Raw genomic sequence first — 15176 nt, forward strand, 5'->3', positions numbered from 1 at the left:
GGGCTTAGATGTGAGGTGCCTCGAGCCTACTGTGTCTTCAGGCGGTCCCCCCACAGCTGAGGAGTCCTTGAGAGACACCACCACTTGCCGGGTGTCTGAATCCTGCCCCAGAGAGAGAAGGACGTTCATGCTGCCTGGTGCATGTCGATGGGATCTTGCTGCATGGGCTGGATCTAGGCTTGCTGCCGGAGAGCTCTGCAAAGGGGAGCAAGCTCCGGAACCTTCCATCTTTAACACCAAGACAGGAAGGGAGCTGGTTATAGAGTCAAGGCATCACTTGCAGCACAGTTTGTGCATTCATGAAGGGCACATAATTTCTGGGTGCTGATCCTTTTACAGTTTGCCCTCCTCCAGCTTTTGGGTGTCGTAAGCGCAGTCCCACGAGCTGCAGCCTGTGGAAATGCAGAGGAGACAAGAACTAGAGACAGGACTGTCTAGAAATCACAGCCATTGCCCCTCTGAAAATCCTTGCTGTCCAATAAAAATAGAATGTGAGCAACATAAGTGATCTTAGCTTGTCTAGGAACCACGTTAAAAAAATGTGAAAGGATGCCTTAAAAATCTGTAAGTGTTTTGTCTCTGTCAAAGAGTTTGTCCTCAAACTAAACCAATCTGTGGTTGCTCTAACCAGCATCTCCTTTGGGCTCCTATCTGGTAAGAAAATATTCTTTTAGCCCATGAATATATTTGGAGAACTAAGGTAGAGTTTTCCTTCCCCTACTAAAAGACTAGTCATGTCTCAGAGAATCCGTAACTTAATAGGAGTTCTCAGCTTTCCAAATTTATTCCCCCAGAATCAGGATTGATGGTTTGGAGCTTCCGAGCACCAATCGTTTACATGGCTGACTCTCTCATTTCCTGTAACAACCAATCTGGGTTTTTTCTCCTCTTTCTTTCCCTTCCTCTCTCTAGGCTACTCTTCTCTCTTCTTTCTCCCGTTTTTGGTTTAGTCTAGGGCAGCGCTACCCTGACTTAGACATTTTTGCTTTTGCAACATCTATAATGAGTCCTGAAGATGAAAAGGCCATTTGGTTTCTAGATTTGGCCTGGTCCACACTGTATGGAATGTGTGCACTTGAACCTGATCTGGAGACCATTTCTTCCAGGGTAACTCATTCCATCCAAAGAGCAAGAAAAATAATGCAAAGTTGTAAAAGCAGGAGTCTGTCTGTTACAGCTCAGTTGCATGTATTTATTTTTATCGAGTAATTACTCTAAATCTCAACCTCATTTTGGCATACTTGACCTTAAGGCAGATAGTGAGTCTCATGCGGTTTGTTAAGATAATCATCCAGTATATCAGACTTTTTCCAGGAAATAAAATGCCTTTATAGACTTTGCCATCACCACCCAGCTCTATGTCTGAGTCACAGATACGGACTGGATATCCAGCTGCCCTCTATAGTATCAGGTCAGGGGAATCAAGCTGAGACCTATGATGTCCCCAGGGCACGTTCTTGAAGATTCAAGGAAGGTAAATCTGCCAATTCAGGGTCTAATTGTCTGCTGCCTTTGAAATTCCAAACCACAATTCAGGAAACAGTCCATTGAAAGGCCTAAGGGAGGAGGGAGAGAAAAGGCTGATGGTATGACCTCCAAATTAAAGATTCTCATCCCACTGATGGAATGTGAGTTTACTTGGTGTTTGGGCCACCCGACTGTGTGTGTGAGCATGCGCATGCATCTAATGGAACCCAGGCACAAAATCCTTGAAAATGATTGTGACACCCTTAACCCAACCCTACTCTTCCAGCAGTCCGCAATGTTTCCTATTTGTTTTAACCTGTAGGAAGAAGGAGGATTTGCAGATGATAGTGCCATTTCTAATCTGCTTTGGGTAAGCCTGACTCTAACATAGGTGTCCTCTAGATGACAGCCAGAATTCTACGTCTGCCTCACCACATGTAATCTCATCAGTGATGGTTCCCTCTGAGGCCCTCGTGTTTGGTTTCTTACCCCGAGGCAAGATGCCGCCTCTATCCAGAGGAGAGAGCTATCCTGTTACTTTATTTTTTTTTTTTAATCATAGAATGAAAAATTAGAAACGACTTCAAATGAGATATTTTACATTAAATGCTAAAGCTGTCCATTAAAGTCCTGGTTCCCCTCTCCGTAACCGAGTTATCATATAAATTGCAGGAATCTTGTCGTTAACTCATTTAATTACAGCACAGACCTGACTCGGGTGTATTTACTGTGCTCGTATGGATTTATGTTAGCATTCTAAGAAAACAAACGGGCAGGACTCTCTTGAAAAGAGAGCTGAAATTGCAATGAGTAAAATTAACATTCTGTCCAAGAAGTCCTTGTTTTTGTCTCTCCTCTTCCCCACCCTGCTCTGATAAACCTTCTCTTTTCACCTCTAATCCTCTTGCTTTGCTCTATAGGAACCTGTATATGCTTCTACTTATTCTCCTGCTATACCTGCTGCCCATAAATACCTGTCTTTTGTATCTATTAATCAGGTGAGGAAAAGCCTACACATTTTAAGCCTCATTGCAATTTCCAAGCAGTAGGGAAGAACTTGTTTCATTTGGAGAAGTAACTCCCTTGCAGCATTTCGGTGTGCGTGTTTGTGCGTGTGCGTGTGAGAGAGAGCGAGCGAGCGAGAGAGCGCGGGATCAGTTCTTCATATATTTACAGTCTGTCACACATTTCACATCCTTGGGTCAGACTCTTAGACTTGATGGCATTAATTCACCTCGTAATCACGGAACTGGTGTAAGAGGAAAATTTCCCCTTTTAATCTCCAAGCATTATATTCTAAGTCAAGTCAGGAGCCCAAGGAACGTACCAGAGCGTTCCGGCTCGCACTCAGGAACCCTGCCATCTTGCTTAGCTTGGTAAGGGAAAGTGTGGTGGAGGCAGTTGAGTGTGGACGGGCCTGAGAGGAAGACAGAGCAAGGAAGAGGCTATTCTGACAGGAACTGCTTGCAGTCATCTCCTGAAAGGAGGAAGCACAGACCCCCTGCCCCCTTACCTTCTGTCTTCACAGTACCTCATCTGAGCCCCACCCCAGAAGGGAGACCTGGCTTGGGCTGAATAATCCTGCTGGTACATAATACATGATGATGTTTAAAGCCAGAAATACCAGTGGTTGGTTTTTATTCCCCTTGGAATGTCCCTGGTGTCAAAATAGCTGTGAAAAGTGCCTGCATCCGCTTTGTCACGAATCCAAGATTCTCGCCTCCAACTGTCTGAGGGAACTTACCTAGCCATTTCCCTCTGCGGGCCTCCGTCTCCTCATCGGAATGGGGACTTTCAGACCTCTCAGGCGTCCTCCATCTAAAAATCTCATGACTATACTATACTGTTCCGTTAGGACTAGTGGCGACAAAACAGGTCTTTGAGTGAGAGGCACAAAGACCTCATTGCAAATACGACAGGGACAGAGTGCTGTCAGAGAGAGGTGCCTGGTGAGCCCTGCTACTACATCTTGACATCTTCACAATGGAATCTTCCCATTTTTCTCCCCAAGGCAGCCTCTTCCTTAATTCTCCTAGGCTCCTCTGGAGTTTAGAATGCTGATCTGTGAGAGGCCAGCCCCACACAGACAGCAGTGTCCACCCCAAAAGACAGGCCGAAATCTGGAGCAAACCTGCCGTTCTGTCACTAAGGGGGAACAGGGATGGATGGTTTCTTCTAAATAAGTCATATTAAACTTTAAAAGAAAAGATGTATCATTGAACTCTTTAAATATAAATTTTGTATATTGCACACACACACACACACACACACCTATACACTTTTTAAATAAACTTTATTTTTTAAGGAGTGTTAGGTTCACAGCAAAATTGAGCCAAAAGTACGGAGATTTCCCATATACCTTCTGTGCCCCCCCCCACACACACACATAGCCTTCCCCACTACCAACATCCCACACTAGAGTGGTACATTTGTTAAAATGGTTGAACCTACATTGACACGTCATTATTGCCCAGTGTCCATAGTTTACATCTGGGTTCGGCCTTGGTGTGCGTTCTCTAGATTTTGACAAATACATAGTGACATATATCCATCATCGATTACAGTGTCATATAGACTAGTTTCACTGCCCTAAAAAACCTCTGCACTCCATCTGTTTATACCTCCCTCCCTCTAATCCTTGGCAATTTCTTTACTGTCTCTGTGCTTTTGTCTTTCTTAGAATGTCATATCGTTGGAATCATTGAGTTGGTAGCCTTTTCAGACCGGCTTCTTTCACTTTGTAATATGCACTTGAGTTTCTCCATGTCTTTTTATGACTTGATAGCCTGTTTCTTTTTAATCCTGAATAATATTCTCGCTGGATGTACCACAGTTTGTTTGGTTACAAATATGGAACACTTCACGAATCTGCGTGTCATCCTTGCACAAGGAGCCATGCTAACTTCTGTGTATCGTTCCAATTTTAGTACATGTGCTGCCGAAGCGAGCACGTACCACGGTTTATTTACCCATTTGCTTGCTGAAGGGCATCTTGGTGCCTTCCAAGTTTTGGCAATTATGAGTAAAGCTGCTATAAATATCCATACGCAGGTTTTTGTGTAGCTATAGATTTTCAACTCATCTGGGTCTCAAGGAGCACAGTTGCTGGGTCATATGGTGAGAGTATGTTTAGTTTTGTGAGAAACTGCCAGATTGTCTTACAAAGTGGCTGTACCCAAGTTTGCATTCCCACCAGCGAAAAAAACCCCAGAGTTCCTGTTGCTGCACATCCTTCCCAGCACTTGCTCTTGTCGGTGTTCTGGATTTTGGCCATTCTGACGGGTGTGTGGTGGTATCTCACAGGTGTCTGAATTTGCAATGACATGTCACAATGACATATGATTTGGAACACCTTTTCATATGCTTGTGTGCCACCCCTAGATCTTCTTTGGTGAGATGTCTGTTCCGATCTTTGCCCGTCTTTTAATCGGTTGTTTTCTTATTGTTGAGTGTTAAGAGTTCTTTGTATATTTTTGGATGACATTTCTTTATCAGATGTGTCTTTTAAAGATATTTTCTCTCCGTCTGTGGCTTGTCTTCTCATTCTCTTGACAGTGGCTTTCACAGAGCAAAGGCTTTTTCATTTCAGTGAATTTCAGTTTATCAATTCTTTCATTAGTGTTACATCTAGAAAGTCATCATTGAATTCAAGGTCATCTAGAGTTTTCTTCTATGTTATCTTCTACAAATTTTATAGTTTGGCATTTTACATTTAGATTTATGATTCATCTTGAGTTAATTTTTGTGAAGGATGTAAAGTCTGTGTCTAGATTCTTTTCTTTCTTTCTTTCTTTCTTTCTTTCTTTCTTTCTTTCTTTTTTTCTTTTTTTTTTTTTTTTAGTTTCATGTGGATGTCCAGTTGTTCTAGCACCACTTGTTGAAAAGACTGTCTTATGTTCACTGTATTGCCTTGGACTTTTCACAGATTAGTTGAGTATATTTGTATGAATGTATTTCTGGGCTCTTTCCCTCTCCCGTCGCCTTTTTTTTTTGAGAGAGAGAGATAGAGAGCAAGTGAGGAAAGGGCAGAGAAAGAGGGAGACAGAATCCCAAGCAGGCTCCATGCTGTCAGCAAAGACCTTGATGTGGGGCTTGAACCCACAAACTGTGAGATCATGACCTGAGCCAAAGTCAAGAATCAGATGGTTATCAACTGAGCCACCCAGGTGGGATTGATCTATTTATCTGTTTGGTTTTTTCTTGATTACTGTAACTTTACAGTAAATCTTAAAATCAGGTAGGGTCAGTCCTCCAACTTCATTCTTCTCCTTCATTATTGTATTGGCTATTTTGGATCTTTTCCCTCTCCATATAAACTTTAGAATCAGTTCGTCAGTATCCACAAGGTGACTTGCTGGGATTTTTATTGAAATTGTACCAAATTGTAGGAAGAACTGGCATCTGTAAGAAGTTGGAAAGAACTCGCATCTTGACAATATTGCAGCTTCCCATCCATGAACATGGGATATCTCTCCATATATTTTTAAGTTTTAAGAAAAATGCCATTTACCATAGGTAGTTTATGTTTAATCACTTCAACATTAAAATGGGCTTAAAAATCTGTATTTTTGTATCTTGACAACTTTCCCAGATAAATATTTTATGTACCAACCTTTTAGCATTAGCTCATCAGTATTCTCTGAGACTCCTTTCCTCCTGCAGTCCTGGTATCTGTGTTCACTAATGCAGAGGCTCAGAAAAGAAAACAGAGCATTACAACAGCACACGCATTCTGTCTAAATGGACTGTTTGTCTCTTTGTTGAGCTTTAACACACATTTCCTTCTTCCTCACATGCCTCCCAACTGTACCAGAATAAGATTTCCCTGTATCCCCCTCCCTTCATCTTAGTCCCTGGTAGATGTGGCAAGACCACGTTATGGTTACTTTGAGGTCTAAGCCTAGTTGTGGTCTTTTTCATATTTTGTTCAGGCCACTTGAGGCTGCATGTGCTAATGAGGTACTGAAATCACCAAAGGAGGGGGCAAAGTCATATTTCTTTTAACAGTACACAGAATTCGAAATGGTGATAGCATTTTTTAAAAGCAAGAAGTACTGATTTGTTACTTTGCCTTATTTTTACTACTCCATCTGTGCTCCTATAATTTCTTCCAACACTGTAGTTGAACTAGATGTGAATAAGATAAAAATTTAAAAGCCAGATCACAGTATTTCCTAACCACGAAGCTCTCTAGTTGTGTTAATGGGAGAGTAGTAATCCTATTAAAGCGTGGTAGATCTGTTTCTTACCATTATCACCTGTCAGCAACATGTGGGAAGATCTGTACTAGGCATTTTCATTAGGTATACAGAGTAGTGCCATAACCTGAAAACATTCTTGCAGATTGACTCTTTACATAATTTCAAGTTGTGTACTACCAAATCTCTGTCCATCCCTAAGACCTGCCTTGCTTCCCAACTGTTTCGCTTGTTACACTCCCTTCTACACACACACACACACACACACACACACACACACACACTGTTCCTTACCCTCTCTGTCTCCATGTCTGGGCACCACCTTCATGGGATCTGCATTTGAAAGAGTGAAGGACAAGGCAGGTGGGCTTCTATTCCTTTTCTTCCCCAATTCTCTCACGATTCCAGCCAATCTACACAAGCCTGGAAAATGGTACAATACTTACTAGGATACAATACTACGCCCTTCTCTAAACAAGGAAAAAAACCTTAGAAGGGAAAACCAAGACAAGACAATAATGAAATTTAAAGCTAAAAAAGTAAATGGACAAAGATGTGTATCTTGTTTTCACATTTTGAGTTCAAATTTTAATACCAACTTTTGAGAAACTGTATTTTTTCAGTGAATCAATAAGCTGTATACCCCATTAGAGCCATCTGAAGTCAGATAAAGCAAGTAGGGACCCTAAACCAATTTCAATAACTGGCAAAGTTAAAATAAAACTTTTAGAGAGGCAAAAGCTTTTACATTTAATCTTAATATTGAGAAGGGAGTGAAAAAAAATATTCCATAATAAAGATACGGCAAATGCTGGAAGCTTTAAGTCCTACAACAGCTGTATCATTCCAGGGCTCATATCCACCACGTTCTTCCAGAAGCTCCAGGGGAATCTGAGTGCTTTGGGAGATGGAGTTGTTGATTCGGGGATGCCATTTTTTTTGAGTCATGAACCACACCCAGGACTTTGGAGATGTGTCACCAAGTTCACCAGAACTGGTGATATCTGGGTCTTTGGAGAAGCAAACTTTCTTCATATGCTTCTTTAAAATGCTTTAAGCCAAATGCTATATTGATTTGATTAAAATTCATTCCTGAAACTTCATTTTCAAAGAAAACGTATTATCTTTTTTGAATTTTGACGAGGTCTTCCTGGCATAGTTTATTTAATAAGGGTATGTGATTGAGAGACTTCCTTGGAATGAGGGTCATCCCCCCAGCCATGAGTGGGAAAGTGAAGGAAAAGGCTTTTTAACTTTTGGATAATATTTTATTTGGATAAAATTTAAAACTTTATAAAAAAAAAAAAGTTACTGTGATAGGGCACTGTCATCTACTCCTTACCAAAGCCACCAACTGTTGGCACTTTCTGGCTGCCCCCACTCATGTCTCCTTTCCTCCCTCAACCCCAGCCCCCACTGCTGACTTCCTCCTGTCCCCTTCTGTCTCCTATGCATATACATGATTTTATATATATATATATATATATATAGTTTGGGCTACCCTAACACTATATACTGAGTGGCTTATAAACAGAAATTGATTTCTCACAGTTCTGGAAGCTGAAAGTTCAAGATCAAGGTGTCCGTAGATTCAGTGTCTACTGAGAGCCCTCTTGCTGGTTCTTGGATGACCATCTGCTCCTCACATGGTGGAAGGGGCAGGAAGGCTCTGTGGGGTGTCCTTTATAAGGGCATTACTCCTCTTCAGGAGGGCTCCACCTTCATGACCTAACTCCTCCCAAAGGCCTCACCTCCTAATATGTCACACGGGGGCTTAGGTTTCAATGTATGAGATTTGGGGGCATATACTCAGTCTGGCTTACTTCCATAACCACAGTAATGTGATCCAGATGAGGACATTCAACACTGATGCAATGTTTAATCCACAGCCCATTTCCAACTGTGTCCATTCCCCCCCACCTTCCACCCCAACCGTGTCCCTTTTAGCCCTCACCCCACCCCGTCTAGGATCCAAGCCAGGATCAGGCATTGCTTTTAGTTGTCCTATCTCTTCAGGAAAAGGGTGTGTTGTTTTTTTTTTAACCTAAATTACCAAGGATCTCAAAATCCCTTCTGGCAGTGATTGCTCTGTAGAAGACGTCTATAAAAGATTCACAAACTAGATGTTGGACAAGTCCATGTTCATGGCTGAAACCATATGTTGTCAGGGCAGATGTGGTTTTATGTACATCTTTTCTGGACAGGAGGGAAGGAACCCTCTCCTGCATCAGCCTCCATCATTCCAGTGTTTTAGGAGGATGGACTGTGCCCATCTCTGCTTTCTTGCTGAATGAATCTGGAAGTTATTTTCTGCTGGTCAGTTAACGGAATCTAATTGGCCACAGTGGGATGGGCTGTGTGGAGGGACAGAATCTGACATACTGCCCCTCGGGGGTCTCCCGGTTTTCCCACAAGGGAAGAGTTGCTGGGGAGACTGCCAGCAGAGGCTAAGGCAAGCTTATCTGTAGCTTACAAGCAAAGGCACCGGCAGGAAGGGCACACCTCGGGTCTGAGAAAAGGCTGAGGTGAAAGCAAATGCACAAAGCCAGGAGGCCACGCCAGTGTTAGAACCCCTGCCGTGGGAGCCATCCTGGGGCGGACAGACAGCCAGCGAGGGAAGCTCCTTCTGCTTGGAGGAGGTTTTTCCTCTCTGCCCTCCTCAACACTCGCTCCCACAGCACCTGCCCCTGCTTCTCTCCCCGGCCCGTGCCCCCTGCCACTGGATACATTTCCAATTTTATCAAAACAAATTGTCAAAAAAATTTAAAGACACTTCTCTTGAACTTTCCCACTCATGATTTGCGCAAGGACCCTAATTCCAAGTCGCTCTCGGAGAGGGGTTTGGTAGTGAGAGGAAAGCATCACGGAGGAGGAGAAGGGAAAGCAAACTCTGTCCTACCACCACTGAAGACCTCCCGCCCCAGTGTCCCCCACCACCATCATCCACACCCTCTGTCCCTGGCCGACCCCTTCCCCGGCACTGGCCCCGGGTGTCCTGAGCCCGGCCTTCTGCTTCTTCCCTTCATCTCAGCCCACCCCTCTCTGGAGACCCCTCTCCTGGCCTCCCTCAGTCCCCCTAAGCCTCTTTCCCCCAGACCAAATGAGTCCAGTGGCTTAGAAACTAAAGAGGCAGGTATCTTTCAGTTAGAAGCTTTTGAAAATATTTTTTAGGTGGAAATGTTTTTCTATATGTAGATTATGTCTATAGTACAATTTATCCTCAATGTCAGATATACTAGGGCCTAAAAGTCACTTTCATGGGCTGAACTGCCTAGCTGCCCATGTAACATAGTTGTCTCAGAAAAAGCATGCTGAGTTCCAGAAAACCCTCTTGTAGCATACTTTATTCCTAATCAGCTTTCTCTCCTTCATAATTGACTGTGTTCCTCATGAACTCCAGTGGATGAGATTTTCTGGATTGACCATGTGTTTTGTAACTATATAGGGATAAAATTTCCTAATCAGCCAAGTTTAGCTAGGTAAAACATACCAACTTTATAATTGTTTTAATGTTTATTTTTGAGAGAGAGAGAGAGAGAGAGAGAGAGAGACAGAGTGTGAGTGGGGGAGGGGCAGAGAGAGAGGGAGACACAGAATCCGAAGCAGGCTCCAGGCTCTGACTGGTCACAGAGCCCGGTGCGGGGCTCAAACTCACATGAGACAATGAGATAATGACCTGAGCCCAAGTCGGACGCTTAACCAAACTGACTGAGCCACCTATGCAGCCCAGAACAGAGCAACTTTAAAACCCTGTGAAATTCATGGCACGAAGACAGTCTATTTTTGTTGATTTTTCCCAAGTATCATTTTGGTGTTCCAGTATTCCAAACAAACGAGTGGGGAAAAAAAAAAGAAAAAAGAAAAATCACAGTTTTAACCTAAATTTTCATTATTCTTGATGGCGATCTCTGACCCAAGCTGGAAGTAGGGAAGCCAAACCTGTTTCCGATAGAACAGTGACAGACGTTTGTGGAGAGTGTAGCCCTCCTGTTTGTTTGCCTGACTTTCGGCTCACGCAGTGCCACCTGCTAAAATTCACGTCTCTGTCATTTCCCTCTCCCCTTTCCTCCCCGGTACACTTTACAAACAGCGGGTCACAGAAAGTCGGGAGAGCCAGATGACTATCGAAGAGAGGAAGCACCTCATCACTGTGAGAGAAGAAGCCTGGAAGACCAAAGGCAAGGGAGCAGCCAACGACTCCACCCAGTTCACGGTGGCCGGCAGGATGGTGAAGAAAGGTCAGAGCGGGGGGAGGGGTGGACATGCTCCGCGTGTGCGCGTGGGTTCGGGTGTGCATCAACCCTCAGCTTGTTCTCTGTGTTGAAGAGTCTCTTATGGTTTGCCTCCCTCTCTGTTTTAAACTATTTTTTCCCCTTCCCTTTCCCCTGTGGTCTCCTGTTAAGTTTCTCACATTCCACATCCTAGTGAAAACATGATATCTGTCTTTTCTCTGGCTGACTTATTGGTGTCATTTAAATTTACATGTCCTCCCTCCTAAGGAAAAACCCTGGTCTTTAGTTGGGATAGAGATGTCCCACTGCTAGGAGCTCTTGTGTGGCTGCCTGAACGGATGGCAGGGGGCGCCCCGACGGTGCAGAGGGCCAGGTTTCCAGGAGTTGGGGCCCCTCTGCTCCCTTCGGCATTCGTGATCTCTGTGCTAAGGGACTCTTCCCTCTCCTGTGCATCCTGTTAGTAGGTGATGGCGAGCTGCACCTGTACTGCCTGTGATACCAACTTTTACTTTATTATCTCTCAAGAACGTTTGCTTCCTCGCTGATAGAAACCTTCGGCAGGTCGGGTTATTGAAGTAAATTTTTAAATTTTTATTGACATCATCAAGCAAATACAGGTACCTGCCGAGAAATACTTTTAGAATATCACCTAAGACTGAAATTTTAAACTACATTGCAGTATTTTTCATTGAAAGTTTTATGCTGTTCCACACCCCTCTCCAGCTAACAGGAGGAAGGAGCAGAGCAATCCATTCATTCATTTTTCCTTGTAAGCGACAGGCACCTAGTTATGTATTCTCCAGATGTGGTTCTCTGAGGGGTGCTGAAAGGGCAATGTCATCTGACGATTTCATATTTATTACAAGTGAATACTATGGACATTAACATTTCATTCTGTTCTCCGTAAATGCACTGGTTCCTTTCCTTATCAATCCCTTCTACCTAGGCGAGGAACAAAGTGCTCATCTTTGCCTTTATTAAGGTTTCTTGTCCCAACCAGATACCTTCTCTGTGCTGGAATCTCTTTCTTTCATCCTTTACACCATACACACACACACACGCATATGTACATATGTGTGTGTGTATATGTATAGTTTATCTTGGAGCTAGTTATATATTTTATACATATATTTTTTATATATATAATATATAAAAATATATATAAATACATATTTATATATTTAATATATATTTTTTATATACACACACACACATATATATATATATACACACACATATATATATATATATATTTTGAGCTAGAGTTAGAGGGGGAAGGGGCAGAGAGAGAGAGAATCCTAAGCAGGCTCCATACTGCCAGTGCAGAGCCCAATGTGGGGCTTGAACTCACAAACCATGAGATCATGACCTGAGCTGAAGTTGGATGCTTAACCGGCTGAGCCACCCAGGCGCCCCACCTTTACACTCTTAAAAGATTCCCCACTCTGCTTCTTGGTAAATAGATGTGCAAGCATATCGCTAGTTCCCAGCCACACCCCAGATGGATGTGACCCTTCAACAACATAAATCAATTTAAGTGTAACCTCTTCTGTGTCTTTCTTCTAAAAGGTTAGCACTCCTTGGGCTATTGCTCAATAAAATCACACTCCGAAGGATGCCGCAAAGGCCACACTGCCCCCACCGCTTCCCCGCCTGCAGGAAAACTCCAGTGTGAGGGGCCACGAGCCCGCTACTGTGACACGGCCCTTTCTCCACTTCTTCTATGGGACACGGTGCAGATATACTTCCTCTTGAACCACCTCCACTGCCTCAAAGGGGCTTCAGAACCCACCACTCCGTTTGTTCAAGTATATTCTGATGCCTCTTGTACACTCTTATTCCATTTACAGATTATGGGCATATGTTCTCACATGTCCTCATTGTAGTAGCTTCTCACCTATTCTAGTCCCTAGAAACTACAAAATTCTATCCACATTTGCAGTGGTCCTACATAGTCATGGCACCTGCCGAATGCACGCGTGCGTGCACATTCGCGCATGTGTGTAAGTTCTAGAAGTTGTAAAATCTACATTGGGACTAATAGCCAGCAGGGTCCTGGGAATCTCCAGAAATGATCCAGAGATACTAAATCGCCCCTTTGATGCTCTACAGGTTTGGCATCACCCACTGCCATAACTCCAGTGGCATCTCCTATTTGCAATAAAACGAGGGGCACCACGCCAGTGTCTAAACCCTTGGAAGGTAAGTCACTGAGGTACCCAGTTGTACCGGTGGGTCTCAGATCAGAAGAGTGTGAGTTGCACCTCTCATGGATGGTTTCCACTTGCCTAGATATCGAAGCCAGACCAGACATGCAGTTGGAATCGGACCTGAAGTTGGACAGACTGGAAACCTTTCTAAGAAGGCTGAATAACAAAGGTACATACCAGAAGCTGGAGGGAAGCTTCGGTTTTCATGCTTAGAGCACTCTGTGGTGCAGATTTCAATGAGCAGCTAAGGAAACCTAAAAATAAAAAAAACCCTGCTCCTCTCTCAAAATCTCCAAATCACAAATCTGATTGCTTCTTCTTCTCAGCTAAATTGTCTTCTTTCGACTTGACTTCATCAATTAATAGCGAAAGCATGATCTTTCTTATCATGTTAAAAAGGAAGTCAAGAATGATTGGGTTACCAAGGTCTGATTCACTTCATAATGTACTAGATTGGGGACCCCCAATAAGGTTGGCTTCTGAGTCTCAATCTTTGGGATGTCATCCAGTCAGGACTGTGAACTTGGTATGTGGCTCTTATACTTGAAAGCAGGTATTACACAAAATCGACATGATCTTAGGCCTGATGGAATTTAAATAGTATATATCAGTTTCTAATAATGTAGCAGCTGACATATCTTATTGCAAGTGATTTCTGCATAAATGTTGAATATTTCAATACAGAAGTTCATGAAGTATACAAAGTAAAAGAATAATATGCAGAAATAGCCTCATCTCTTAATAAAAATGTCCAGTACTTGAAACTGATCAAATACTAAGCACTAGGAGTCACTACTATTGACAGTGACCCCCTAATAGGTTGGAAATAATACAGAAAAGCACTTTATACCAGAAACATAAAAGTGTAATGTAATAACTAAACTGGCAAGGCAAGACATTCAAACAACTCAAAGCTTACTATGTATCTGTGACTGTGATCTAGCCCAGGGGTCAGTAAACTAATCCAGCTTTCCACCTGTTTTTGTTCCTGAAGTTTTACTGGAATGAAAGCATGCTCATTTGTTCATGTATTGTCAGCAGTCACTTTTGCACAGCAGAGCTGATGCATGCAACACATCATATAGCCTCCCATGCAGAGCCAGAAATATTTACTATGTGACCCTTTACAGAAAAAGTTTTTACCGATTCCTGATCTAGAATTAGGCCGAGGCTGGCTCTGCCTCCAGTAGCAAAAGGAACAAGTACCTGCCTCCTACCGCTCTCATGGTGCCAGCTGTTTTCAGACGAGAAGTCCTCTCACAACAAGTCCAATAAGGCCCAGGAAGCATCCACAGAGCCCTGGGCATCACCACCATGTTTCTCCACTCCTGGAACGTGGGTGGGGGGAATCATTTTTAAGCTATCGGGAGGCGTAGTTGGAGTAGTGTTTTTACACGAATCTGACGTCATTTATTTGCTGCACTTGTTCATAGTTGGTGGGATGCAGGAAACTGTACTCACGGTCACCGGCAAATCTGTTAAAGAGGTGATGAAGTTGGACGATGACGAAACCTTTGCCAGGTTTTACCGCAGCATGGACTACACTCTACCAAGAAGCCCTGTGGAGCTGGACGAGGACTTTGATGTCATTTTCGACCCTTACGCCCCTAAGTGAGTTATTTTAGTTTCTATCTTTCGCCCACAGAGATCGGATTCCTACCTCGGCCTTCACACAGCACTTCCACGAGGGTCTTCTCTCACTGTATCTCCTTCTACGACTAGAACTCATTACGGCCAAATTGTTATTTTCCAGAGCCAGCCACGTGGCACCGTGGGGTAGGGAAAACACGGGCGCTCCAGAGCGAATGTGTGCCCAGGCAGGAGATCTGGCATACACGGCGTGTGCCACACATGTTTGCTCTGGCCCATTAAAAATAATGTCACTGGATTTGTTACATAATTGATTCTTGTTTTGCCGATTTCTAGATACTGCCCCCACCCCTCAATTTAGCAAAGATTTCTATACCTTTCACTTACTCCTCGCTCTGAAAAAATTTTGGATCACATGGGCTCAAACTAATACAACTAACTAGAACATCAGTAAAGCGTGTTATTTAACTTACAATAAT

The 15176-nt window shown here is 43.3% G+C and overlaps 1 protein-coding gene and 1 non-coding gene across 27 annotated transcripts in view; one reads left to right on the forward strand and one right to left on the reverse strand.

The window, feature by feature from the left end:
- SVIL (supervillin) overlaps positions 1-15176 on the forward strand; it is a 232675-nt gene that overhangs the window by 187588 nt on the left and 29911 nt on the right. For 13 of the 26 annotated variants that reach the window (XM_043562073.1, XM_043562070.1, XM_043562072.1 and 10 more), the window contains 6 exons: positions 1790-1837; positions 2388-2465; positions 10756-10903; positions 13010-13099; positions 13190-13276; positions 14541-14718. In XM_043562073.1, coding sequence (XP_043418008.1) covers positions 1790-1837; positions 2388-2465; positions 10756-10903; positions 13010-13099; positions 13190-13276; positions 14541-14718 — 629 coding nt within the window. The remainder of the gene's footprint in view (positions 1-1789; positions 1838-2387; positions 2466-10755; positions 10904-13009; positions 13100-13189; positions 13277-14540; positions 14719-15176) is intronic. The other 13 variants (XM_043562074.1, XM_043562076.1, XM_043562064.1 and 10 more) reach the window with 2 other exon arrangements.
- Positions 4312-4418, reverse strand: LOC122474115. Its single transcript, XR_006294807.1, has one exon. It is a non-coding gene; the product is annotated as a U6 spliceosomal RNA (small nuclear RNA).

This window comes from Prionailurus bengalensis, chromosome B4 (assembly GCF_016509475.1).
Source record: "Prionailurus bengalensis isolate Pbe53 chromosome B4, Fcat_Pben_1.1_paternal_pri, whole genome shotgun sequence".
In the NCBI taxonomy this organism is placed as follows: Eukaryota; Metazoa; Chordata; class Mammalia; order Carnivora; family Felidae; genus Prionailurus; species Prionailurus bengalensis.